General features: G+C 44.7%; 1 protein-coding gene across 4 annotated transcripts; it reads left to right on the top strand.

Annotated features, from left to right (window-relative positions):
• Positions 1-121: 121 nt before the first annotated feature.
• Positions 122-27,687, top strand: FKBP1A (FKBP prolyl isomerase 1A). 4 transcript variants are annotated; one of them, XM_081148423.1, is made up of 5 exons: positions 122-344; positions 425-472; positions 16,793-16,905; positions 19,697-19,861; positions 21,714-22,801. In XM_081148423.1, the coding sequence occupies exons 1-4, from the start codon at positions 308-310 to the stop codon at positions 19,823-19,825; spliced, it is 327 nt and encodes a 108-aa protein (XP_081004549.1). In that variant the 5' UTR covers positions 122-307; the 3' UTR covers positions 19,826-19,861; positions 21,714-22,801. The 4 variants fall into 4 exon arrangements, with proteins under 4 accessions (XP_081004549.1, XP_081004550.1, XP_081004552.1 ...); XM_081148424.1 differs by lacking the exon at positions 21,714-22,801 and adding an exon at positions 27,418-27,687 and having other exon boundaries at positions 145-344; XM_081148426.1 differs by lacking the exons at positions 19,697-19,861; positions 21,714-22,801 and adding an exon at positions 27,418-27,687 and having other exon boundaries at positions 145-344.

Genomic DNA, 27,687 nt, shown 5'->3' with positions numbered 1-27,687 from the left:
GAAGCTAAGAGAGAGGAAGCGGGCAGCGGGAAGGGGACAGGTCCGCCACCCAAACCGCAGCTGCCGCGGCCCTCGGGGCTCCCGGACTTCCGGTTCCGGGCCCGAGGCCCGGGCTCCGGGACGTGCGCGCGGTGGGGCGCGCACGCAGGGCGGGGCGTGCGGGGGCGCGCGCGTGCGCAGGCTCCGCGCGGAGGGACGAGGCTCAGCCGCGCAGCCGCCTGGTCCGGTAGTGGTCCACGCCGTCCATCGCGCCTCCCGCCCGCCCAGCGTCCGCCCCGCGCCCGCCGCCGCCGCCGCCGCCGCCGCCATGGGAGTGCAGGTGGAGACCATCTCCCCCGGAGACGGTGAGTAGGCTCACCCGACGGCCCTGGGGCCCCGCTGCTGTGCGCATCCGCTCACCGCGCCCGTCTGTCTGTCTCCTCAGGGCGCACCTTCCCGAAGCGCGGCCAGACCTGCGTGGTGCACTACACCGGTGAGTGGGGCCCGCGGGGTGGGGAACCCCGCCCGGGAGCAAAGGCCCGGGGCGCGGCGGCGGAGAGGTCCGCGTGGCCCAAGGCTGCGGCCTGGGCGGTGGCAGCGCCCCGGTGGGGGCAGCCTCGGGCCTGCGGAACCCGCGACCGTTGAGCCGGCGCGTGTGAGCGCCGACCTTGGACCGGGTATTACCTTTACAAGCAGTTTTGTGCCTCAGATGCTGCCCTTATGCCCACTGCACAGATGAGGAAACTGAGGCTTGGGGAGGGGAAGTCCCTTTCCCAAGGTCACGGTCAGGAATTGGCAGAGCCCCGGCCAGGGACCGTCTGAAAGGATTTGTACCATTTCTGTAGGATTTGTACCATTTCTGTGTCCTGGTTGACACTCTACTCCCCACCTCCACCCCCCGTCCCATCCCCCCGCCACCTCCACCCCCGGCCCCATCCCCCGCCCGGTTCCGGCCCCCTCTTCCTCTGAGATAAGAAGGGCGGGGTACTTCCCAATCTTCGGGGCTGCCTCTTCACCGGGGAAATCGTGCTTCAGTCCCTCCGCCGCCGGTAGAGTTTGTAAGTCGTTTCTTTAGCCCAGCCTGGCCATGGAGAAACTAAATCTGCACATTCTTTCACCTCTTTTTGCCTTTGAGACACTTAAACATCCAAGCTTCAGTGGCAGTGACGGCCCAGAGTGACAGAACATGTCATTTAGTTCCCCAGCCCTTCTAGGAGTAGACTTATCTCCATTTTAAAGATCAGGAAACAGGTCCAGTTAGGGTAACAAACAGTAATGTAAGCCAAAGGAAATTGTAGACCCTCAGCCAGAATTCACACACCAGAGCCCGGTACCTTGAAACCGTCTTTTACTCCGTGCCCTTACCAGGTCCTCCTGGGCTGTACTGAGGAGGGCGGCGGGAGACTGAGCAGGCCGAGGCTCCGGCTGGGGGTGGGGGTGGGATTGGTGTAGCTACAGTTGCTGATATGATTAATTTTCCTCCCCCTTCCTCCTTCCCCTTTCTTCCTTCCCACCCTTTCCTCTGTTGCTCCTCCTTCCTGTTTTTTCTCTCCCTTTTCTTCTTTCTCCTGGGTAGTGCACTGTAGGCGGTTCTGATTGAGCTGCTCAGGTCTCCCCTTCTAAGCTTTACCTTTCTCTCCCAGACCATGGGGGGAGCCCTCTGTTGAGGGAAATGACTTTCATTAGGAAGGAAAAAAAGGCAACTAACATCCCCCTCCAGTGCCATTTTATTTCTCTGGCCCTTCTCTATGGGTGGAAATGGAGGTAGGGGGTGGGGGGACTTAAGGACTAGAGCCTTTTAAAAGGCTACGGAAGGACAAGGTATTGAAACCCATCTTTGTAGGGAACAGTCTCATGCCTGTGAGTGAAACTGGAAAGTGGTTTTGATATTTTAAATGACTGTTTTTGTAAGCCGCAGTCAGCACCTGAACCTAGGGAGGGGTCTAGTGGAGGAAAGTTTGTCAATTCGGTGATTTTCAATCAGTGAGATCAGTGCTTTTACAGTGCTGGGGTGAGCAGGACCCTGGCACACATTAGGACAAAAGTTCATTCAGTTCCCACAGCCAACTGCACAGAGACTGGAACTCAGGTGATGAGGTGACTTCTGTGTCCCCCCTTAACCCCCCAGTTTATAAGTAGCCACAGTCAGATAATTGGCTACTACATCAGTCCCACTTCCAGGTTTGTGCCCATTGTTCCTGGCTTACCTGTCTGCTGGGGCTGATGGCAGGACTGGACACCAGCATGTAGGCAGAACCACATTTCACTGTGCCTCTTAATGAATTGTCTCCACACAGCATGGCTGTAGCCTTTCTCTAAGAGAACAGATGGTCGTGGGACCCAAAACACCATCAGGGTTCCCAGTGCCTCTTCTCCAAGTCTGTGTTTTGCCTTGAGGGTGGCACCCACCCACACGTTCCCAGAACAGCAGCAGGACCCTGGCATGCATTAGGACAAAAGCTTTCTTTTTTATTTCATTTCTGATAAGCCCTACAAAAACACCTTAGTGAGAAGTCAGCTCTGCCTCATGCTCACAGAATAGATTGTTCTCAGGCATGTGGCTTTGTTCTGTGGGTCTTTGCTACCAGCCTCCCAAGAAGAACCTGTTTAAGATTTGTGGGGGTGTGAGAGGAATGGATAGGTGCTTTGAGATTTCATCTGTAGTAGTTAAGGCTTTTAAGCCACTGGGAACAGAATCCATCTTCAGGGAACATGATTGGAGGGGAGTGGGGCAGTGAGATTATCATAAAAATCTGAGGGTCTTCAAAGGCAGGAAGCCCACTGGGCCTTAAGAAGGGAGAAGTATGTCTCATGATAGCCCTAGTTTTCATCTCTGCTTTTCTCTGCCTAGCTGCCTGAGTAGTTTCCTGTTACAGATTTCTGTTTTTCTGCTCCCAGATGGTGGATGGTAGAAGTCCCCTGTGTGCTGCCTCCCTGCCCCCCACTGCACTCCAATCTTACACGCAGTTTTTGAGTCTTCTTTTGAGTTTCTACCTCAGATTGCTTGGCTGTGTGACTCTAATGATTACAATTCTAGGAGGGGGAATCTGACTGACCTAGGTTCAGGTCAGGTGCATATTCTTGATCCAGTCTACTCTGGCCAGGTGTTCACTACTGCTGATTTGGGGCAGGTCCAGAGAAGTAGCAGTGGGAGTAAGGTACTTCCAAAATCTCCCCTCGGCCACTAGAGATATGCATAGCACAGACTGACTTTTACCACAGGGCTGTTTTAAATACTTCTGGTGGCTGTCAGTAGTAGCCTTGATATCACTTTCAAGGCTCCCTCTGGTGCCTTCTGTGTGGCCTCTAGCAGAGCACAGCATCAGCATGGCTTCAAAAAAAGGCCTTTGCCACCTTTTTGTGGTGCCAGAAGGGAAAATGAAAACTTGACTGTCACCAGCCAAGCACCTCCTAATAGCCTGACAGGTACTGAGGTGGGAGGGAGGAGGTGAAAGATAACCGTCACATATGTGCCTTGAGGATCAAGTGGATTCTCATGGCTCCCTCCTTGCCTCAAGTAGCTTTGTCATCTTGATTGTTGAGTTTGTCCTGACACAGAGCTAGGCTTACGGCGTTTACTCACGTCAGCGGACCACGTGCCTTCCATTGTCAGAGCAACCTCAAGTGGATTGAAGGCAGTCTTTTTTTTATCCTCTTAAATAGTAGTTGACATCTTGTCCTTGGGATCGGGTTTGTCAGTAGCCTGACTTCTGACCGAGAAAAACCAAGGGACCCTCAGCCCTATCTCCTCAGGAGGTCAGCTGAGCTCCCATGGCAGGTGTGGCCACTTGCCTGCAGCCCCCTCTCCAGCCCCTTGCTTTTCTTCAGCCTCTGTCTCCCCTCTCCTGTTTTATTCTGTCCACTTCCTGCTGGGTGTTCCTTGGCTGATGATCTGACATCTGGAGGAAGGCATACCCCCAGCAGAAACTCCTCAGATGGCTTCCCCTGTACTCCCTCAGGTAGACAGGCTCTAACTATTTGGGCTGGGCTGCAACAGGACCCTTCTTTCCTACAGCAGATGTTTAGCGAGCAGCAGCAATAAGCCAGGCAATAGGAATGTGGCCAGTGAACTAAATGGACAAAGACCTGATCTGGTGGGGGTTACTTGGGTGAAGATATAACATGAGGTACCCAGAAGCACTGTGGAGAGATTAAAGCAGGGTGAGGGCATAGGGAGGGGACTTGCTGCTTTTTGTGAGGATGGTCAGAAAAGGCCTCTGACAAAATGATATTTTAATATTTACCCAAAGGAAGTTGGGGAGTGAGTGGCGTGTCTGCTTAGGGGAAGAGTATTCCAGGCAGAGGGAAGAGCTTGTACAGAGGCCCTGAGGCTGGAGTATGCTTGGTTTATATTAGGGGAACTGCAAGGAGACTGGTGTGGCTGGAATGCATTGTGTAAGGGGGAAAGTGGTAGGTGAGGTGATAGTGAAGCCTGGTAGATTGTTATAGGAACATTGGCTTTCTCTCTGAGTAAGGTGGGGTCATTGGAGGGTCATGAGCTGATTTGGGTTTTAATAGGTCCACTCCCTTCTGGTTACTATGTGGACACTGAATTGATGGGGGCAAGGGCTGAAACAGGGCCCTGGTTGTATCCTGGGTGAGTAGAGTGTGCCAGCCAGGGCAGATAAGCAGAGGTGATGCCAAGTGGACGTGATCCCCTTGAGGATGTGGGTCCTTTGTTGGGTTCATATACTGTCTCTGCTGTGTGTGACACATATTATGAATGTTTGGGAAAATTGTCCCACCTTTTTCAGCTTCCATGTGCCATCTGTAAAATGGGAGTGACAACACCTGCTGTGACAGTTGCTGGGGCAAGTACATTCTAGGAGGGGCAGTGGAAACAGTGATGGTGTTATTGCACATACTGTCATTAAGGCTCCCTGTGTTCCAGGCACTAGGCAATGTATCTGCCCCCACCCTGCACCTTTCATCCAGTTAGCATGACCTGTGACGTCTATAGTGGGAGAAGGGAAGAGCCCTGGTCCTAGCACTGTAGCTCCTGGGGTGGCCCAAATGTACATGCAGTTTAGGGTCAGTGGAGATGAATGGACTGAGACCTCACTTCTCCTTTTGTTTTACAGATGGGGAAATAGGTACTTATAAAAAAGAGATGAATTTGAGCTAGGGTTCATCTTAAAACAGGTCTCCATGTTGGCTGCAGAATATAATGGCTAAGAAAGCTGCAGCAGTTTTCTTAAATTTGAGGACCAAGGGAGGTTTTTAGTGTTTGCTTTTGTTTTTTGTGGGTATGAGAGGGACAAGGTTGGGCTATACCAGCTTGGCTGTGTGGGCAAGTTAAGATGCCAGTCCTTTTTCTCAAGTTTCCTTAACATCATGAGATTTTAACCTTTTGAAAACAGACCTTGCTACAGACACATTATTTTCTTTACATTGGGATTGTGATCACCAAAATATAGGATCCTGCAGATGCTGTTCTTTTCCTCCACAGATGAGAGCAGAAGGCTTGCTTGTCTTAAGTGAACGAAAGGCCCCACAGCCTTCTTGTGTACGTGTGCAGCTCTTATTTGTGAAGTTTTCAGACATAGAGAAAAATCAAAATAGAACAGTAAATAACCATGTGCTCACCACCTAGGTTCCACAGTGGTTGACATTTTGTCACATTGGCCATTTCTGTCTATTTATAGAATATATATACACACATTTACAGAATATATATACACATATAGATATAGATACAGTCTATGGGTTTCGTTTTGTTTTGCTGAGCCATTAAAGTTGCAGACATGATACTTTACCTGTAAATACTTGAGCATGCTCTAAGGATGAGAATAATCTCCATATCCTCCTACTGGTCACATCTAAGAAAAATGAAAATGATTCAGTATTATCTAAAACCAAATTCATGTTGAAACTGCCCCAGTTGTCTTCAAAGTGTTTTTAAAAGGTTTAAAAAAAATAAAATTCAGTTGAGGTTTACTCATTGCAGTTGGATATTATATCTGTAGTGTGAATCTAGAAGAGTTCTCACATTGATTTTGTCCTGGTGTTTCAAAGACAGCAAGCAGGTTCATTATCTTATTGAGTATCTCACACCTATCTCATTATTTTCTCCTGTTGTTGTCTAATTCCTTTCACCACCTTGATTTTCTATACATTGGAAGTTGAAATGTCTGAGTGGTTTCTTTTTTTTTTTTTTTTTTTAATATGTCTTTATTGATTTCAGAGAGGAAGGGAGAAGGGAGGGCGAGAGATAGAAACATCAATGATGAGAGAGGCATTGATCGGCTGCCTCCTGCATGCCCTCGACTAGGGATCAAGCCCACAACCCAGGTATGTGCCCTGACCGGGAATCAAACCATAATCTCCTGGATCCAGGTCGATGCTCAACCTCTGAGCCACGCCTGGCTGGGCATCTTTTTTTTAATTAAAAATAATTTTATTGTTGCCCTGGCTGGTGTAGCTCAGTTGGTTGGAACATCGTCCTGTGCACCAAAAGGTCACAAGTTTGATTCCTGGTCAGGGCACATACCTAGGTTGTGGGTTCGATCCCCAGGCCCCATCAGGGTGCTTACAGGAGGCAACCAATCAATGTTTTGGTCTCACATCAATGTTTCTCTCTCTCTCCCCTCTCCCTCTCCTCCTCCTCTAGAAATCAGTGAACATATGTTCAGGTGAGGATTAAAAATAGTAATTTTACTGTTGACATTACAGATGTCCCCATTTTCCCTCCCTTTGCCCCCATCTACCCAGCCCTTGCCCCCTGCCCCTTTCCCTCTGGCCATCACCACACTGTTGTGTCTATGGGTTATGCATATATGTTCTTTGGCTGATCCCTTCACTTTCTTTCATCCAGTCCCTCTCGCCCCCCTCCCCTCTAACAGCTGTCAGTCTCTTCCATGTATCCATGCCTCTTTTTCTATTTAGTTTGTCAGTTTATTTTGTTCATTAGATTGCACATATAAGTAAGATCATATGGTATTTGTCTTTCTCTGACTGGCTTATTTCATTTAGCATTATAATCTCCAGATCCATCCATGCAGTTGCAAAAGATAAGATTTTCTTCTTTTTTTTATAGCCACATAGTATTCCATTGTGTAAATGTACCACAGCTTTTGCATCCACTCATCTACTAATGGGCACTTGGGCTGTTTCCAGATCTTGGTTATTGTAAATAATGCTGCTATGAACATGAGGGTGTATATATTCTTTCAAATTGGTGTTTTGGGATTCTTAGGATATATTCCCCAGAAGTGGGATCTCTGGGTCAAAAGGCAGTTCCATTTTTAATTTTTTGAGGAACCAACTCCATACTGTTTTCCATAATGGCTGCACCAATCTACATTCCCACCAACATTGCACTAGGGTTCCCTTCTCTCCATATCCTCACCAGCACTTGTTTGTTGATTTGTTGATGGTAGCCATTCTGACAAGTGTGAGGTGATACCTCACCGTGGTTTAAATTTGCATTTTTCTGATGATTAGTAACGTTGAGCATTTTTTCATATGTCTGCCTCTGTGTTTTCTGGAAAACTGAAAACAGAAAAGAAAGCTAAAGGTCATGCCTATTTCTGCCATTTCCAGTGTATTTCTTTCCGTTCCCCCATGAGACATAATGTGGCAGTCTTCTTATTTATTTTGTGATGAAGTAGAAAATAGAAAGGCATGCCCACAAGGACATGCATTCTGGTTTGTGTTCTTCCCCTCATGGGCCCTTCTTTGAAAATACACTTTCAGTTAGAGAGTCTAGAGGAATTTAGCCAAAGGTTAGAAGCATTTCCAGATGGGAAATATTCTTGCACTCAGTTTGTGTGATGGAGAGAACAAAGCGGGTTCTGTCTTGGGGTAGGCATTCGACCACTGACCATACCACAAGTGGGTTCTGAGAACTTTAATTCAAGAGGGTTGACCTGTGAAGGAGGAGACCTAAAAACAGGACAAAGACATGAATTTTGAATTAGTACCTCTTAGCTCCCTCAGTGTGTAGAATCTCTGTCTACCAATCAGGGTTGGGACAAGTGGATAGTTGATACATTAATCACAAAAGTGACATGGCTTCTGTAAACATTTTAAATCCAAATATAAAATCATTGGCTAAATGGTCATGTCTTTCTTTTAGGATGGCTCTTCTGGTGGAGTTTACAATCCAGGTTCTTGCAAAATCTAATTCTCGCTTCATTTAAAGTAGAACAAGGACTGTTGTATCACTTAAATGCCAAACTTTTCTAGATTTTTAAGATTTCTTTCTCAAAACATACGTTAGTTTCACCCACACACAATTATTCACCAGCAAAATATACATATTTAAATATATTTTTATTGATTTCAGAGAGGAAGGGAGAGCGATAGAAACATCAATGATGAGAGAGTCATTGATTGGCTGCCTCCTGCATGCCCCCTTTTGGGAATCAGCCTGCAATCTGGGCATGTGCCCTGTTCGGGAATCGAACCCTTACCTCCTGGTTTATAGGTTGACGCTCAACCACTGAGCAACACTGGCCAGGCAACACACACACACACACATACACATATATTTTTTTAATATATTTTTATTGATTTCAGAGAGAGGAAGGGAGAGGAGAAGAGAGAAACATCAATGATGAGAGTCATTGATCACCTGCCTCCTGCATGTGCCCTGACTGGGAATCAAACCGCAATCTCCTGGATCCTAGGTCGACGCTCAACCACTGAGCCACGTCTGGCCAGGCCATATATATATTTTTTTAATCTTCACCTGAGGATGTGTTTAGAGAGTGGAAGGGGGAGAGAGAGAGAGACATCAGTGTGAGAGAGAAACATTGACTGGTTTCCTCCCTTATACACCCTGTCTGGGAATCGAAGCCACAACCTTTTGGTGCATAGGACGACACTCCAACTGAACCACTTAGCCAGGGTACCAGCAATATTTTTTTAGTAGCTTGTGTTTATTGAGTCTTCCAAACAGTGACCTAGGCCACTCTTTTACTATTCATACTCATATGTCATTTATCTACATACTATTATTTTATTAATACTCAGTAAGTAAAACTGCCATAAATGGATTTGGGAATAAACATAGCTAACGAACACTTGGTAAGCGTAGAACTCACATGGGAAAGAAGGAGCGAGGATGAGCTGGAGACGGGCAGAAAGGAGCTTCCATCAGACTTGGGCTGTGCAGGCTGTGGTTCCTACAAGAGTCAGTTAAGTAAAAGGTGTTTGAGAGAGCGTCTGTATATAATAAGGAAGAGAAACAGCTAAGTCTAAGTTGGTATACCCATTTGTACCGGGGTCAGTGCAGCCATTTATATGAGAAATGTTCCAGGTGGCTTCAAATTCATATCTGCAGAAAAATTGGCAAGTTTGAATTTGGTTCCACCGCTGTTCAACCATTGTACTTTTTGTACTTAAGAACTACCTGTTGAGTTGAAAATAGAAAACCTTTTTCACTTTCCCAGCTGTAAATGATGAGAACTTTATTTTGTTTTGAAAGTTTAATGTTTGGGATGTTCTCTTTTGTTGTTGCCATTGTTTGATTTAGGTTTGAGTTTTTTGTTTTTAAATCTTAAAACTTTCTGTATTTTGGCCCCTGTAAAATGCTGCCTATGAAAAGATTCATCAACAACTGAAAACAACATTGTAAATCATGAGCTGTAATGACAAATGCTAAAGCCATAACTCTACAGATGCCTTCTTCAGTCTCTTCGCTTATCCAGTTGAAGGTATATGGTGACTGCCTTCCACAAAGCAGAATACACTGGAAGTTCCTCCATTTCTGTTGGATTATTAGCAAAATAATAACCCAGTGGTCCTTTTGAATGTCCAAATCCTGGCCTTGAGTCTTAACCATTGCTTCGTGACTTGGGCCAAGCACCAGGAACACAGCCCTGGGGCACTTTGCTCAGGAGCTGCTGGCCAAGTCTGCCTCTGTTGGTTCCTTCTGAGCAAGAACAGTCTCGGACACATGAGCAGCAGAAAAGAGCAGCCTGCTGAGAGGGAGGTGAACTCAAGACTCCTCCCCACGCCCTTTGTTCTTGTTAAAGCCTGCCTGCTCCCTCTCCAAGGATTTGGAGTCTGGTTCTTCCTCAAAAGAACAGCAAAACAGTTTGGGAAGAGACCCAGATGAAGGTGACATCAGCTGCTTTGCAGCCAGAGGCTGCATTAACTGTCCCTCATGCAGCCATAGCTTTCACTCCTTTCATGGTCTTATGATTTAACTGGAGACCTCCACATTTTCACATTTTTCTCACTGATCAGTAACTTAAATCTGCCATTCTGGGATTACCCCTCAGATTTCTTTCTACCATGTAGGGAAGAAGTCTAAATATAGAGGCCTCATGCTTGTCTTGCTACTTCTTAAAAATCATGCAAGTGAAGCAAATCCGAAAGTGCTTATGAGCGCCAGTGTTGTGAGTGCCAGGGGTTGAGCTGAGTGCCACAAGGACATAGAACTCTGAGTCCAGGTCTGTGACCTCGACAGTTATTCAAATCAAGAATATGGAGCTATCCCAGGCAGATTCTGGGTCATGAGGTATATAGGTTTGTGTGTGGTCAGAAATAAAATTGGTCATGCTGGTGATGATTTTGCTAAGAGTGACCTTTGGGGCTTAAAGAATGTCAGCTGTCATGTCTGAAATGTAACTTCGGTTGCCTTTGCGCAGCAGAGAGTGTTTTGTCTAGGAAATTATGGCACTAACTTGGCAGGTGGTTTCACTGTTGAAGGGCTCCAGGTCCTGGCACGGAGATATCCAGACCAGAGTTAAAATGGGAGCAGCTGCTGAGACTTGACTTGCTGCCTGCTTTACCTGCTCCTTCCCCAAACAGAGGAAGCACCTTACTGTCTACTGCCAGGTTGGGTGTAGTAGGTAAACATATGTAGGATTTTAATAAATCTCACTTTTCTTTTTCCTTTTTTTAAAAAAAAAAGTTTTATAGAGGCATACTTGACATCCAATAAACTGATCATATTTAACGTGTGCAATTTCACAAGTTTTGATGTGTTTTTTTGTTACCCTTTGGAACCTCACCCTTCCCGTCTCCAGCAAGCACACACTTTTCTGTCACCATAGATTAGTTTGCTTTTTCTAAAGCTTTATATAAATGGAATCATACTGTATGTACCCTTGAATTTTTTAATTACAGTTGACATTCAATATTAGTCTCAGGTGTCAATATGAACTCTTTTTGTCTGTCTTCTTTCATTTGGCACAATTATTTTGAGATTATTGTGTTATTCCATGTATTAATAATAGTTCATTCCTTTTTATTACTGAATAGTTTTTTATTGTATGGATATACTTGCTTATCCATTCACCAGTTGGCATATAATTGGGTTGTTCCAGTTTTGGGCTATTACAAGTAAGTCTGCTATGAATGTTTGTATATAAGTCTTTTTGTGTGGATATAAGCTGTCATTTCTCCTCTATAAATATCCAGGAGTAGGTAGAATGGCTGGGTCATATGCAAGGTGTATGTTTTACTTAAACTACCAAGTTCTTTTCCTCAGTGGTTATTCCATTATCTATACCCACTATCAGTGAAAGAGAATTCTACTTCCTCCACATCTTTACCAATACCTGATATGATCGTCTTTTTAGTTGTACTAATTTTAATCAGCAGTCATGCCTCCTAGTGGTATTAATTTGCATTTTTGTAATGACTAATAATATCGAGCATCTTTTCATACATTTACCATCTGTGTGTCTTTTTCAGTATATCTGTTCAAATTTTTTGCTCTTTTTTTAATTGTTTTATGGTTGAGTTTTGAGAATTCTTTATGTATTCTGGACAGTCCTTTAGGAGATATATGCTGTATGCTTTGCAAAGATTTTTCTCCCAGTCTGTGACTTTCCTTTGCATTCTCTTAAAAGGATCTTTTAAAGTGCAGAAGTTTTTAATTTTAATGAAGTTCATTTCTTTTATGAATTATGCTTTTTGGCTTTATATCTAAGAAATATTTGCCTAAGCCACAATCACAATGATTATTTCCCTATTTTCTTTTAGAAGTTTTATAGGTTTCTTATTTATATTTAGGTCTGTTACCCATTTTGAGTTGATATCAATTATGATGTGAAGTGCAGATTGAGATTTTTACTTTTTGCCTGTGGGTGTCCCATTGTTTTAGCCCAGTATATTTTTCATCTCAGGCATTGTAGTTTTCATCAATGCAAGTTTGATCTGAATCTTACTCTCATTCTTTACTAATTCTAACGTATGTTAGTTCTGGGTTGGTTTCAATTCATTGACTAATCTTCACATTGTGGGTCATGTTTTTCTGCCTCTTTGCATGCTTGGTAATTTTGGGTAATAGACATTATGAATTTTACCTTTTTGGGTACTGGCTATTTTCATTCCTGTAAATCATCCTGAGCTTTGTACTGGGAAGCACTTAAGTTACTTGTAAACAATTTCCAAGATCTTGCCTCAGATCTGTGTATCCTACCCAGTGCCTCAAGAACTGTGACTTTCTCCTGTCTAGCTAGTGGGAGCACGCACTGATCCTTCTAAACGTTTTGGATAGTTCTTTTCCTGGCCTTGAGTAGTTTCCTCAAACACATGCATTGATTAGTACTCTCTGAATACTTAAGGGGGACCCTCTTCAAATCCCTGGGGATCTCTCTATAGTTCTTGCCTCCCTGGTATGTGTCCTGTGGACTTGAGCTGCTTTGAGCTCCATCCTAGTTCTCTCTCCCTGGAAACTCCCAGGGATGTAAGCTGGGCCAGTCATAGGGCTCACCTTGTTAGTTTCCCATCCCTCAGGAATCCCTGTTCTTCATTGTGATGTTCAGTGTTTTGAAAAACATTGTTTAAGCCCTAGCCAGATTGTCTCAGTGGTTAGAGCATTGGCCCTTAGACTTAAGGGTCCCAGGTTTGATTCCAGCCAAGGGCACAAACCTCGGTTGCAGGCTCAAGCCCTGGCCCCAGGTCGGGGCGCGTGCAGGAGGCAACCAATCAATGTGTCTCTCTCCCTTCCACAGTCTCTGAAAAAGCAATGGAAAAAAATATCCTCAGGTGAGGATTCAAAAAACATTGTTTAAGGTCCTTTTGTGTATGTGTGTGTGGGGGGGGGGGTTTGTTTTTTTATTTGTTGGGTTTTTTGTTTTTGTTCTGTTTTTGGTTTAGATAGGAGGGTAAATCTGATCCCTGTTCCTCCCATCTTGGCCAAGACTGTGACCTGTTTTGATGTCATAGCTTCTCTTAACGTTCTTCATTCAGCACTGACCAGCCTAATTTCCACTTCAGAAAATACTGTATGCACATCCATTCCTGCTGCTTAATGGACACTGCTTCCTCTCCTGCACCAGCTTCTCCTCCGTCTGACAACTTACAGCCATATATAAAGTGGTGGTTCCTCCCTGTTGTGGGGAAGCCTTCCTTATAGCACCTCCTTGCCCCTTCCCTATAGCCTCTGCTAATTGTGTGACATCCTTTTCAGCTCTGGGGATATTGTTTATCTTTTAGACTTTGATTTTAGGAAATGCCCTCCTTTAGCCAAAGGGACACCCCCACCATTTACCAACACCATCGCTCAGCCCTTCCCTGTGGAGATTTCTCCTCCAAGAAAGGAAGTGAGATTGACAGTTGGTGACTGTGGTCTGAAGTTCTGGAACAAGGCTCATGTCCTCTTCCCAGGGACAAGAGCTCATCTGAAATAGGGTAGGAGGATAAGATCATAGGCAAAGCTCCTGCTTAAAGCCCCTCTACTCGGAAGTCCTACTTCTTGGCATTTATGGTTTCTTAAAATAATAGGAAGAGGCTTTGCCCCTCAATGTCCCCGAAGAGTTTTAGAAAGCTAGGGTTAGACAAGACATTCTCCCAGACCTGTAGTCTCTTTGCTGAAGAGCATCTGGTTTTCCAGGCTGGCTCAGTAGCAAGTAGAGGCTGGGTCCCACCTTGTGCTCCCAACTTGGTATCAGTCAGTCATTGAAGCATCTCACTTTTAGGCAAAATGGGATGGATGCGGGTAACATCTGGAGAATGTTTGGCAATGCATTTAATCAGGAATAATGGAAAGTATGGGGAGTCTGATTCAGGACCCTGTGATTTTTTTCACTGTAATTAAATGCAATCTTGTCGTGGTTCGGGACATTTTCATATTTGACAGGAAATAGGATAATTCTTTCATAGGTGTACTGCATTTTTTAAATTATGAGTTGTGACCCATTCGTGTATCGTGAAATAAATTTAGGGGTCACAATCAACATTCTCTTTAATAATAAGTGTGTCCCGTGCAGTAACTAATACATTTAAATAATGTCACAGTCAGTGATAGCTCTTTGTGCTGTGGGTTGTTGAGTTCCATTTCTCTGTTAACTCCTCTCTTGGCAGCACTATAGTGGGGTGTGCTAAGTAAATGTCAAGTAAAGATGTACCTCATGTTAATTAGGTTACTTTCAGCTGCAAGTAACTAAAAACCTGACTTAAGACTTTTAAACGCCTTAGAACACAAGTCTTGAGGGAGGTGTTTGGGTCTGGTTCAGATCAATGGGATGGGTACTCTGTATGCTCCTGACCTTTTCATGGTTACAAGGTGGCTGCCATGGTTCCAGACATCACATCCTCATACAATAGCATTCAACAGGAAGGGAGGGCAGGAACTTCCTTCCTGAGTGTGTTTTTCTTTTTTTTTTTCTTTTTTTACCAGTGAGATAGGTCTTTTCCTGGAAGATTCCAGACTTCACAGTTGGTCTGATTGCCCAAACTGACCCATATGCCCCCCCACCCCCACCCTGGTATAAGAGAAAGGCTTAGATTGATTCCAGTTAATCTACTGGACCAGGCTGTTTCTGCTCCTGGAAAGTTGATATTCCGTTAAAAAGGAGGGGAGGAGTTCTGAGTCTGGATTTTTCAAAGTCTGGAATGTGCCACAGCCTGGGTTCTAGGTGCCTCTCTGGGCAGGTGTTTCTCTTTAGGTTTTGTCCAGCTAGCCATTGCAGACAAGGGTCAGGAATCACCCTTCCTTCCATCGTGGCTTTTTCACAGAGGGCTTCCTCACCTAGTGACTTATCCCCTGTGGCTGCTTAGGAAGCCCCAGGGCTCTACCCAAGTTCTGCTCTGTAACATGCAGGCGAGGAAGAGGTTATTTCTGGTCTTGAGCCAGACCCCACTGCTCACTGGCTCTGACCATGAGCAGGTTACTGAGCCTGGGAGTTGGGGTTCCCTTATTTCTGTTATAAGCAGTCTCAGGAGGGTAAATGGAAAGGCTCCCTGCCTGGCCAGAGAGAGTATCTGAGAATCCTAGCTGTTCATTGCCTACTCTCACCCTTAATGCTGAGTTAAGTTGGGTTCGGTTCAGTGTATGAAGCAGAGCCCAAAGTGTAGAAAGGGGGTGTATGTCTATAGTGAGTATTGCGGAGAGTGGAGACCTGTTCTCCTAGCTTCTCATTTATAGAAAACTGTTTAAGTCCTGCCATTTGTCATTTCTTTTACTGGATAGTGATTGTGTTCTAGCAAAGAGATGAGCTGCACATACAACCCAACTTGCTAGTTCTGGGGTGCCAGTTCCTGGCTCTGCACTGACTTGGCAGGGGTGGATCCTTGTCTTCCTGCCTCCTCTCAGTCTTTAGCTTCCAGCTCCAGGCTTCAGGCAGTCTCAGCATGCACTCTGCCCCCAGGACATCTATTTCCCCTCCTGCTCTATAAGGACAGCAGTTCCTGTCCCCCTTCCTCCCCATTTCCTATTTTGTCAGACTACAGATAGTCTGGTGTCTATGATAAAGCTCTCACTTGATCTCTGCTTCCCTATCCCACTTACAAGTGTTGACATTTTTAGGTTGGGATTTTGTTGGGATTTCCCTCTCCTTCTCAAAAATAAAAACAATAAAATTCTGTATTTTACTGGGTCTTCTGAGTGATACTTAGAACCATGGTGGGTCCCTACCCTCAGCCTCCAATGTAATTAGCTTTGTGTTAATTATGTGACAACAGCTGGCTGACCCCTTCCAGTCTGGGATCCTGGTACAAGAGTTTTCAGGATCTTGGTGACAGTTATCAGAATTGGCTGACAGTCTTTTTTGAAGAAGGAATTGCAGACGTCTGTTCCTCTTTTCTCAGGGCACTCGCCCTTGGCGTCTCCAGCTGTGGAATTCCCCCTTTTAGTGGAAGGTGCCATTGTGGTTTGTCTGGCTTCTGGGAAACTGGAATAGTAAAATGAACATGGTTTTTGGATTTATAGTCTAGCTTTACTACTTCAGCAAGTTACTTCACTTCTCTCTGCCTCAGTCCCTTCAAGTGGGAAGTAGAGACAGTGCCGTGGGGGGGATTGAGTACGGATTTATGTGGAAAGTGCCTAGCTCAGTCCCTGGTTGGGGTGGAAGCACGGCCCACAATTCAGCTGGAGTCATTAGCAGTTGACTAGTGAGAGGTTTTCTGTGTCTTTTCCAACACCACTCCTCTGATTCTCTGACACAAGCTGGTATCCTACAACTCAGCTCAGTTCTGACACTACCTACATTTCTGTAAAAGATGACAGGTGAATTAAGGAAGGAGTATTGCTTCTTACACTGCATGTGTCTAAAGGGCCCACAGTTAGTCTGGGAGGAAATACACAGGGTACTGGAAATTCATTTAAGGAGTATGTACACTTCCCTGTTCTCCAGACCAAGGTAGACTGCTGCCTGCCTCTGGTGATTAACTTACTACTTTGAGTCCAGGAAGAGCATTCACAAGTCTGGGATAGAAGGACTATCCCAACTCCTTAGAAACCCACTGAGGACACAGGAAATCCTTCCTGGACACTGCAGACCCTTCTCAGGCCTAGACACCCTGCCAGGCCCTTCAGTTGCTGGCACCTGGGATTTGCACTCTGCTGATGGCTTCTGACTTGCCTCATGTCATTACTCCTTGTTGCTCATGTTACAACTGCCCTTTTTCACAGGGATGCTTGAAGATGGAAAGAAATTTGATTCCTCTCGGGACAGAAACAAGCCCTTTAAGTTTATGCTAGGCAAGCAGGAGGTGATCCGAGGCTGGGAAGAAGGGGTTGCCCAGGTATGCTCTCATTTGTTTTGTTTTGTTTCTGAGTGTCTACTATATTTATGGATAGGACATTCATATGGTTCAAAAATTAAATGGGTACAAGTGAAAAATTTTACTCCCACCCTATCTTTCCAGTCCCCCCCAAGTAACTCTTGTTAATCAATCTTTAAAACACTTTATATACCGGAACAAAAAACCAACAACAAGCTTTCTTACAGCTACATAGTGTTTCCTTAGGTGAGTGCACTCTAATTTATTTGACCAATACCTTATTGATGGCCATTTGGGTTGTTTCCAGTGTTTTACTATTGTAAACGGTGCTGCAGTGACTAATCTTGTATGGGCTTTATTTTACATTTGTTAATTGTTGCCATAGGCAAATTCTCAGTAGTGGGGTGAGTGGCTCATGGCTGTGTGCACTGCCTTTGACATACTGCCAAGCTGCCATCTGTGGGGATCACACTGCGAACTGCCACCAGCGGCCTCTAAAGCTGCCTATCTCCTCTTAGCCCCGCCAACAGTGTGTTGTTAGACTTTTGGCTCCCAGGCAATATATTGAGTGACAAATATTATCTTGGGGTAGTTTTAATTTGTGTGTGTCTTATTATGGACCATGCTGTGTCAGAACCACTCCAAAAGGTCATACTCCGTGGGTAAAGTCGTTTTGTTTGTCCCGAGTCTGTTTCTTCACCTCTCCCCTCCCCATTGTGTAAACAGCTTTTTCCTGCCAACACTACAAAATTCCCAGTAGACAATAGGGGACCCAGGGTTGCCAGATTTCAGTTGGTTTCTATCCTTCCATGGAGTCTGGGAATTTTTTTTCTTGGCCCTACCAGGTAAGGGGTGTTTACAGTGGCCTCAGACCCAGTGGGCTTTATAATTAGGCCCTATGTGATGATAATCAGTCTGTTTCCTTCTCACCAAAGAGAACTGGAGATTTAACCAAAGTGGAGAGAGATTGCACTCTTTCTCTTTTCTAGAATAGACATTCCTCCACTTCCTCTATAAAATATCACTGATTTATCTCCAAATAAATTGCTTAACTTTCAGGAACTTTAAACCATCCCACTCCTCGGTGTCTGGATTTCTGTTCCAGTAGAGCAGAGTGTTGGCAGTATAAGAAGGGAAGGATCTTTGTCGTTTACTTCCCCTTGGAAACCTCTCCAGCTGTACCTTTCTGTCTCATCCTGTCCCACATCCTCCATGTCTGGCCAGCTCTTCCCCCTCCCCCACCTCCCATGCCAACCATTGTCCACACCACAGCTCATCTTCTGTGGCTATTCCAGCACTGGAACAATAATTGTGTTATGTGTTCCAAGAGCTGTAACTGCCACCGAGATAGTGTTATCAGCCTGTTTCACATTCCAGGCTTGGCAAGGCATGATGCGGCGTTGGGGAGATGCCCAGTCTCCTCCTGGACCCAGTGTGCTTTGGGGTCAATCACAGCTCTCACTTGTGAGAAGTCTGAGTGCTCTGAGACTTCTGCAGGGCATCTTTTTTAAAACTCCTTCACAGATACTTCTTTAGCAAGTGAGTTAAAAGCACAGAAAGCTGGGGGATTGTTTTGTACCCCTTTCCCCTTCTTTTGATATTTTGGTTTTAAGTATTCATAGGTACGCAATCCTACCACAAGTACTATTTTGGCAGCTTGCTTTTTCCATTTAACCATATATCTTGGGCATCTTTCCATGTTAGTACATTTAAAGCCACTATATTCTTTCTAGTGGCTAATTCATGGTATAGATGTGTTTTTGATATGACTCCCCTTGTAATGGGCATTTGGGTTGTTAGCAGAAGATTCTGGAAGTAGAATTGCATATAAATTTTTTTCTTGATTTTAGAGAGGGAGGGAGAGAGAGAGAGAAACATATGTGAGAGAGATGCATCTATTGGTTGCCGTGGGATCAAACCCACAACCTAAATATATGCCCTGACTACTGGGAATCGAACCCCCAACCTTCTGGTGCATGGTACAAAGCTCCACCCAACTGAGCCATGCCAACCAGCACAATACAAATATATTTTTTAAAGTGAACATTTTATTTTCTTTTTCTTTTTTTGTTAATCCTCACACCAGGATATTTTTTCCATTGTTTTTTGTTTTTTGTCTTTTTTTATAGAGAGAGACAAACATCGATGTGTCTCATCAATCAGTTGCATCCTGCCTTGGTCACTATACTCTGTTATCCCCATAGGAAAGTGCTGGTTTATATAGGCACGTACAGATACATAAATATTTTTCTCTTTTTCACACAGTGGTAGATATTGTACCATGCTACTTTGTACTCCAGAAAATCACTGTGTTTTTAAAACTTTTTTTCTATATTTCTGAAGTATGAGTCTAAGTATAGGAAGTACAGAAAAGTAGACTAACCCCCAGATATTACTTTCTCTGTGTGTGTTTTTTAAAGCAAAGTTTTGATCAAAGTACTCCTTTTTCAAGAGCATAGATACCACTTAACAGGCCGCTGACAGACCACTGAAGGACTAGGTGTTGACACTTCCAGAGTGTTGGCTGCCTAGAGTCAGTCAGATCAGTAATACCTGGGCAGAAAGGTTGAAGGCCTCACCATTTTGGGAATCAGAGGTTTTTATCTGCCATTGGGCCCCTGGAGCCAGATGCAAGGATCATCCCACCTGACTGCCAACCTCCATGTCCTGCATGGGAGATGCATGGTGCCCAGGCAGCTGCTCAGTCACTGGAATGTCCTCATACTGTCCTGGGCACAGGACACCCAAGCTTCTTCTGGAGACAGTTGAGGGGTGCGTCCAGCTGATTCTTTTTCCCTTGTTCTTTTCACAGATGAGTGTGGGTCAGAGAGCCAAGCTGACTATTTCCCCAGACTATGCCTATGGTGCCACTGGGCACCCAGGCATCATCCCAGCAAATGCCACTCTTGTCTTTGACGTGGAACTTCTAAAACTGGAATGACAGGAATGGCCTACTCCCTGAGCTCCCTGTGCTTGGGTAAGAAAGGAACTTAATACTGAAGGACCTTTAACTACCTTTGCTCCTCCTGTGTTATGTTCAGTATTTGATAGGTAGTAGAGAGAACCAAAAATGCCAAGGGCTTTTCCCCCTGTGCATTCTTCCTTTCTCGGGTATCCTTTCAGTTTTAGTTATCAGTGTACACCTTGAATGTAAAGGTTGGTCACCCTGTGGAAAGGGATGGCATATGTTCTTGAATACTCATGGGGATCGGGCAGCTGATGGTAGCTGTTTTAAATGTTAAAAGTATTTTTATATGTAGCTTATAAACTGAACCTCAGTTGGGAACTGGAAATATAGGCCTATTTTTAGTGCCAATATTTTAGTTCTTTAGAAGGAAGGTTGTTGGTGACTTTGCTTATCCTGCCTGGTTTGTACACTTCTCTCAGTCTTCGTTTGTGGCTACCTGCCTTGGGGAGCAATCCCAGGACAGTTGAGGCCAGAGGATGTTATTGAAGTATAAAGGGTGTTCTCAGACAGTCCTAGGAAGGAATCTTAGGGAGTCAGCCTCCCTACGCAACAGGTGAGGAAACTGAGGCCCAGAGAAAAAGGCCTTACAAGGTCGCATTTAGTCACTGACAAACTAGGACCAGAACTCCTTTCATGATTTCCTATCCTGGACTTTTTTTCTTCCCATTACCTTCATTTCTAGGAAACCAAACTCCATATCCTAATGACACATAATTTCTCACATGGGTATTAGAATCACAAAACACATGAATGTTGTCATCTTCTTTTCAGCTGGCCCCAGACCTCTATGTTTGTTCCCCTCCTGCCTCTGGATCCAGAGGACCACAGCCAGTGGCTGGGAAGAATGCTTTTGTTTGAAAGCTATAATAAGTGGCTGCCAGCTGTCTGTTATGGTGTAACCTTGTTCTATTGTGGACATCATTAAGTAGAGGGGCTTTTTTTATTAATAGCTATTTTCTCTCTTAGTGGTTTGAGCCTTACACACCTGGGTCATACAGTTCTGGCCAGGTTTGATGACTCTGGCTTCTCTGTTGGTCGTTCCTACCAGGGGAACTCCTGATACTTTAGAGACCCGCCTCTGCCCAAAGGTCTTCACTTAGTCCAGCCCTCTTTCCTGTTCTTTAAGGGCTAAGTCCTTTGAACATAAATGTAGTTGAGGGAGCCTTGGAGTTATTCTGATCTGGGAACAGGATTTCTGTAAATCTGATAGGATGGTGGGTGGAGAAGGAAAGGAGAGGGAGATGCATGGCTAAGAGTTACCCTGGTCTAAGCCTCCCCATGCACTGCCAAAGAGCATCTCAGATTTTCTTGCAAGGGTGAATGCCCAAGAGCAAACCCAGAAAGTTAAAGGTTGGAATGAATGAAGACTGCAGACATTTTCTAAGTATGTTCAACATGGGGAATATCAGCTTAAGGTTTTGCACATTAAAGGTCCCTGGGAGGCTTTTAAGACTTCTGATGCCCAGGCCCCAGATGGCTCCAGTCACTGGGAATGAGATCCAGGCATCAAAGATGTTTTTAAGCTCCCCAGGAAGTTCCTGTCTGCAGCCAGTGGTGATAGGGACCTGTACTAGTGGCCTTGGCGGACTGCCCCTCCTACTGTCCTCAGCAAGTAAACTTAACCTTAGGTTTTAAAAAAATAAAAAGCACAACCTATTTAAGCAGGAAGGAAGATGTTCATCTGGAAATCCAGCCTGAGCCCAGCTGGCTCTCCCCAGCTCGAGCAGAAGTGGCTTGGTCCTAGTAAGACTTCACAGCTGTTGGGGAAGGGATTTGGTATGGGAGCCAGCCCTGTAGTTGTCCCCACTGCACACGAAGAACACTGAGTGGCTGGAACTCACATATTTTCTGTCCCCAACAGATGTGCCATGGAGGGATCTGGCGCCCCCAGCGTGCACACGCGAAACCGTATGGAGCTTTTCCTGATGTTCCACTACACTTTGTGTAAACATCTGCCCCGACTGAATGTGTTCTGTCACCCAGCTTTGCTCTTCCCCTTTCTCCTCGTATGTGTGTTGACCTAAATTACATGCCATAAACCTCAAGTTATTCTTTTTATTTTGTTTTTGTTTTGGGGTGAAGATTCAGTTTCAGTCTTTTGGATCTAGGTTTCCATTTAAGTATTAGTCAAGTATTAACAGCACAAGTAATGGGTTAACTTTAGACTAGGAATTGGTGTGGGGGGGGGAATGCAAGAATCTTTATTTTATTTTATTTTTTGGATGAAATTTTTATCTATTATATATTAAACATTCTTGCTGCTGCGCTGCAAAGCCATAGCAGATTTGAGGCGCTGTTGAGGGCCGAATTATCTCCAAGTTGAGAGATGTCTTTGGGTTGAATTAAGAGCCCTACCCAAAACTGAAGTGGGGAGGGGGAGAGCCCTTGCCTCCACTGCCCCATCCCACTCTCCCCTTAAACCCTCTGCCTTTTAAAAGCAAATAGTTTTCACTGCGATGTTGGACACTACAGGTATCTGTCCCCAGGCCAGCAGGGACCTCTGAAGCCTTCTTCGTGGCCTGGCTTCCCCCTCCCATCCTGTGGGTTTTTTTTCTAATAGATATTCAGGACTTTTATAATGTCATAGCTATCCAGGACTCCACTCCCTAAATTTTAAGAACTTTAATTGAAAGTTTAAATTGAAGGTGCTGTTTGTAGACACTTAAAACCCAATGAAAGCCCAGCCATCATGACAAATCCTTGAGTGTTGTCTTAAGAAAATGATGCTGGTCATCACAGCTTCAGCATCTCCTGTCTTTTGATGCTCACCTCCCCCTGCTGAGCTCAAAGTTTCCTGGCTTTTCCTTCCCTCCTCTCACTCCTTTGCTGTCCTGTGTAGTGATTTGGTGAGAAAAATTGCTGCCTACCCCCCACCCTCCTCCCCCTGCACTACATATGAGTTTCAAGTTTTATTATTGCAATAAAAGTGCTTTATGCTGGCTTTTCTCAGCTTGGTGTGATGTTGGTTACTTTCAGGTGCCTCCCCCTGCCATTTGGTGCAGTGGGATGGGGTTAGAGGTGTTACAGAGGGTATGTAGTATGGGAGGTTGTGTCCTGGCAGAACTGCAGCAGGGACATCCTTCCCCATTGGTCTCTCCGGGTGATGGGGTGAGTGGGGGAATGGGGGATGGGGTAAGTTTGCCTCGTCACTAGTGAAGGGAACTACCTGGAGGTCAGGCTGGGGTGATCAGGGAGAACCCCTTCACCCATCATCAGATGTTTATTAAATGCACGGTCTGGGTAGAGCACTATGCTAGGTTATCTGGGGTTACCAAGAAGTTGGAGATGCTCTACCAGCAAATTGATGAAGAACTACAAAGGCAAGATTGGGTTTTAAATTGGTGTTTGTTCCTCAGTGATATTTGGTGCAGAGGTTTTGTCATGGACAAGCTGGGTGGTTGCAGTACTTTTCTGGCCCCTACCCTGTATGTACTCCCCTCCTCCCTCATTACCAAGACCACCAGAAATGCTCCCACATCTGTATAGGCATTTTCTAAAATTGCTCTAGTGAAGAGCTTTGATTTTAAATAGGTTTGTTCAAGGACTTGCTTAATGATTTTCCAAATCCATTCCTTTATTAACCTAAGTCACCAGAGTGATATTTCAGGGTCATATCTTACTTTCCCCAAAATTCTTTTATAAAAATTGTCAAACAACATGATTTTTACAGTGAACAAAAATACACCTGCCACATAGCTTTTACTATAAACATTGTATCTATCATATATTTATCCATCCCTCTATCAATCCATCTTTTTATATCACATTTCAGGATAAATGGCAGACGTCAGTACAGTTCCCCCTAAATATATATCTTTAGGATTCAGTATTTGTTTATAATTTTGTACCCTAAAACCCTACAAAGATAGAATATCACCATCTCAAAGTTTCCTTATGCCCTTTCCCAGTCAGTACCCACCCACCCCCAGAGGCAACAATTGTTTTAATTTTTTTCCTACCATAGCGTTGCCTGTTAAAAAATTTAATTTAAATGAGATCCTACACTCTGCCTTCTTACACTCTGCACTCAGTGTGGTACCTTCGCTTAGACACAGAGAAGTTGTTAGTTCTCATTGAATTTAAAGTTCAGAGAAACCCTCTGGATCAGGAACAGGGTCTGTGATGGGCAAAACCATGGCCCTCAAAGATGCCCACATCCTAATTTTTATGACCTGTGAATGTTACCTTATATGGCAAAAGGGAATTTGTAGACGTGATTATGTTAAGGACCCTGGGGCGGCCAGATTATCATGGATTATGTGGGTGGATTCATTAAATGAATCAGAAATATATAAGTACAGAAAGACATCTGAAGATGCCATGCTGCTGGCTTTGAAGGTGGAGGAAGGGACTACGGGCCAGGGAATACTGATGGCCCCTAGAAGCTAGTAAAGGCAAGGAAATGAATTCTACAGCCTCCAGAAGAAACCAGCCCTACCCACACTTTGGTTTTAGCCCAGTGAGACTCATTTTGGATTTCTGACCTTCAGAATTATAAGATGATAAATATGTGTTGTTTTAAGCCACTAAGTTTCTGGTAATTTGTTACAGTAACAATAGGAAACTAATATAGAGCCTTTGTTCCTTTTAGTTTTAATATGTAACAGAGTAATAACAATTAAGAATTTTAAAAAATTCTCCAGGATCCTACCACATAATAAATCAGACTTCAGTTTTTTTCCTCCTTCCCTGCCAATTCTTGCCTTAGACACTTGAAGTTTTTAGTTTTAATCACAGCCTTGTACAAATACTGTATTCTGCTTTTTTTTCTCACTTAATGATTTATCAAGAGTATATGTCCATGTTGCTTTATGGTCTTCATAACTATTATGAGAGGACCGTAATAAAAATCAAATAAATGTACTAAGTTTATTTAACCAACAAATGTTAAAGGATAACATTTTTTTAGAAAGTAAAATGATTCAAATACAAAATGAACATGCTGAAGATCTTATTTAACTCGTGAATGAGAGAAGCAGCAAGATGTTTTATTTAGTTCAAAGGAGAATCTAAAGAGCAAATACATAGTAAGTCCTCACTTCATGTCATCCATTGATTCTGGGAAACTGACTTGAAGCAAAACCACTTATAACGAAACCAGCCTAATTGACATAAACGAGTTAAATTTCTACGGCAAATTTCTGGTCACAAAAATATCACCAAACTTCTAATAAAGACCAAAAACACTTCTAATATTAAATATTGAAATAAATGTGAGGTATACTATATTTAAGAAAGGTTAAGTAAAAGAAGGTAATTATTTCATAACCCACTTACTCCATTTCAGGGTCAAGGGTGGCCAGAGCCTCTCTTCGCAGCTCAGGGCACAAAGTGGACACTCACCCGGGACAGGACACTCTTCAATGGAGGGCACGCTCACACACACTCCCACACTCAGACTGGGACAGTTTAGACACCAGTTCACCTAACGTGCACATCTGTGGGATGTGAAAGAAAATTGGAGTCTGAAAAAACACGCAGACATGGGGAGAGTGTGCACACTCCACACAGACGGTGGTCCTGGCTGGGACTGGCCTTTTTATCGTTACCCACAGAGCATGAATTGCTAACATTCCACTGGACACATTTCTGTGGACAGGAATTACCTGTATTAACAGTTTCCCTCTGTTTACATTATTTTAAAGTAACTTAAAGAGAGCGAAAGGTGGAGACACAAGGATGGACCAGATGGAAGACCCAGTAATCGGGTGGGGGCAGAATTTATTTCAGTCTCACAGTGTTTCCTGACACCCACGTTTTCCTCACTTTCATTGGCCACAGTTAAATCTGAAGAGCTGACTCCGTCTCGACCAACTAAGGGCCCCCACATACACTGGCGATGGGGAAGGACTCAGGCTCCCCGAAGCCCTGGGCCCCCAAATGAGACTTGTTAATGAAGCGTGGGCATCAGTGGGCCCGGCTAGAACTGGCTGCTGTTACTACTGACTCTTTTCCTTTTTTTATTTCTGAGAGGTACGATGGTTATAGTCAGTCCTAGGATCCAGGAAAACTTTCCAGTTCTGCTTCTGACGACTTCTGAGGCTTAGACACCAAAGTCCTGTTTCTGAGTTTTCCCATTTGTTGAATGGACTCGGGGTGGGGGCTGAAGGGTGGATGGTGAGTCAGAGTGACCAGATGAACTTAAGATAACTCCCAACTCAAAAATTGTAACTATTTTTAAGTTTGGCGAAGGCATGAGAAACTTCCTGCCATGACAGCCATACACGCCCTCCCCCTTATAACCATGACAACAATTTGACGACAGAAAGGCATCCCATCGACCCCCCTGTTGTTCCAGGAAATGGCTGCCACAGAAGACCCACCACCCCTTCCTCTGTTGATATGTCCCAAACTGCCTGCTTGCCCCTTGCAGCTAACTGCGATGGCCAAATGTCCTTGAATACCAGCTGGGCTCTCCGAGTCCACAAATCCTACCCTGATAGGACTTTTCCCACTGAGGCAGTGTGTTTCCATTCTTCATAGTAAAACATACTCCCTGACACCTTTGAACTCCTGATGAAACAAAGGTGTCGACAGAAGGGTTTTCTTGCTGCAGTTTATGAGGAGGCTTTATTAATTTTGTCTTGGGCTTGGATTTATCCTTGACACGTGGGATGTGTGTCTTAAGAATTCCGCCCTTAACATGCACCTGCTTCCTGGATAAATGTGGGTTTGCGTTCACTTTGGTTGACAACCTTGGACTGCACTGGCTCCTTAGGTACCACTGAGAAAGCATAGTTTAGGGATTCTCGTTGGCCCTCTAATTAAGTTCAGTGAGTTAATGAGGGACAGCTGACACAGAAAATGGATTAAAATTAAAATGTCAAGGGCAGCACTCCCCTGGCTTCTGCTCAGTGCGTGTCTCGTGAGTTACTCCAAGTTCCCCGAGTTCCATGCATGCACAGGGCAGATTGGTTACGGACCGTCAGAGGCTGGGCCTGCTGCAGCAGCTGCCCCCGTAGGGCACGCAGGAAAACAGCTGTCAGCTTTTATTAGGAAGGTAGAAATATTTGCCAGCGGGAATGTAGGACTGGTATATTATTGGATCTGTCTGCTAATTATCAATGTCGTTTTTCCTGTTTTGATATTCATATATTTCTCAAAGCAGTACATGCCTAAGATTTAGGGAAATAAATTCAGTTAGCCGTAGAATATATTTATGGTATGCCACCCCTGCGATCAGTGCTGTCCGAGGTGCTAGGAGTGAATCTAGGGTAGGACAGAGAAAGGCGCTGCCTGCAAGTGATACTGTTTTAATTTAACCTAGTTATGAGTAACTGGAAAGGAGCAAAGGGAAGGCCAAATAGTATAGGCTTTGCCAGGAAGCTGCAGTTTAACACTCCGCAGGTATGTTCCCCGCAGGTTGCTGAGGGAAGGGACTGGACGGGAGGAATAGATGCATGCCCAGTGAAGTCTGGGTGAAATAAGGAAGGTACTTGCCTGTCAGTCACACCTGGGAGCAGGTTATTGGCCACGATAGGTGTGGCCACAGCAAGGGCACGAAGTTTGAGATATTTAATCTCCTGTACAAAGGAGTCCTCCATCCTGGTTCTCTTGCCCTCTAGTGCTCCTGGTTTCTCAGCCTGTCATGCTCCTGCATCCACCCACATGACCCACGGCCGTGTGGACCCCACACACAATGAACTAATGGACTGCTGCTATCCTGATGCTGTATGGGACCTGATTCCACCATGGAACCGAAACTTTGGACTCTGGCTTTGCTTCTAGCTCTACTGAATCCCCAGCTGCACATCTTCCAGGACTGGATTAAGGGAGATGGGACTTTGGAACTGAGGGATGTGATTACACGAAAATAAAGCTTTCTACCACTCATA

Source organism: Miniopterus schreibersii (genome assembly GCF_964146895.1).
Source record: "Miniopterus schreibersii genome assembly, chromosome: 10".
Taxonomy (NCBI): domain Eukaryota; kingdom Metazoa; phylum Chordata; class Mammalia; order Chiroptera; family Miniopteridae; genus Miniopterus; species Miniopterus schreibersii.
Note: the sequence above shows the minus strand (reverse complement) of the source record. Positions and strands in the feature narration are given on the sequence as shown.

Excerpts from the sequence above, each read along its gene's own strand:
- FKBP1A (XM_081148424.1), top strand. The coding sequence starts at position 308 with ATGGGAGTGCAGGTGGAGACCATCTCCCCCGGAGACG. Across the intron at positions 473-16,792 it reads CTGCGTGGTGCACTACACCG|GGATGCTTGAAGATGGAAAG; the intron begins GTGAGTGGGGCC and ends CCTTTTTCACAG. Across the intron at positions 16,906-19,696 it reads GGGAAGAAGGGGTTGCCCAG|ATGAGTGTGGGTCAGAGAGC; the intron begins GTATGCTCTCAT and ends TTCTTTTCACAG.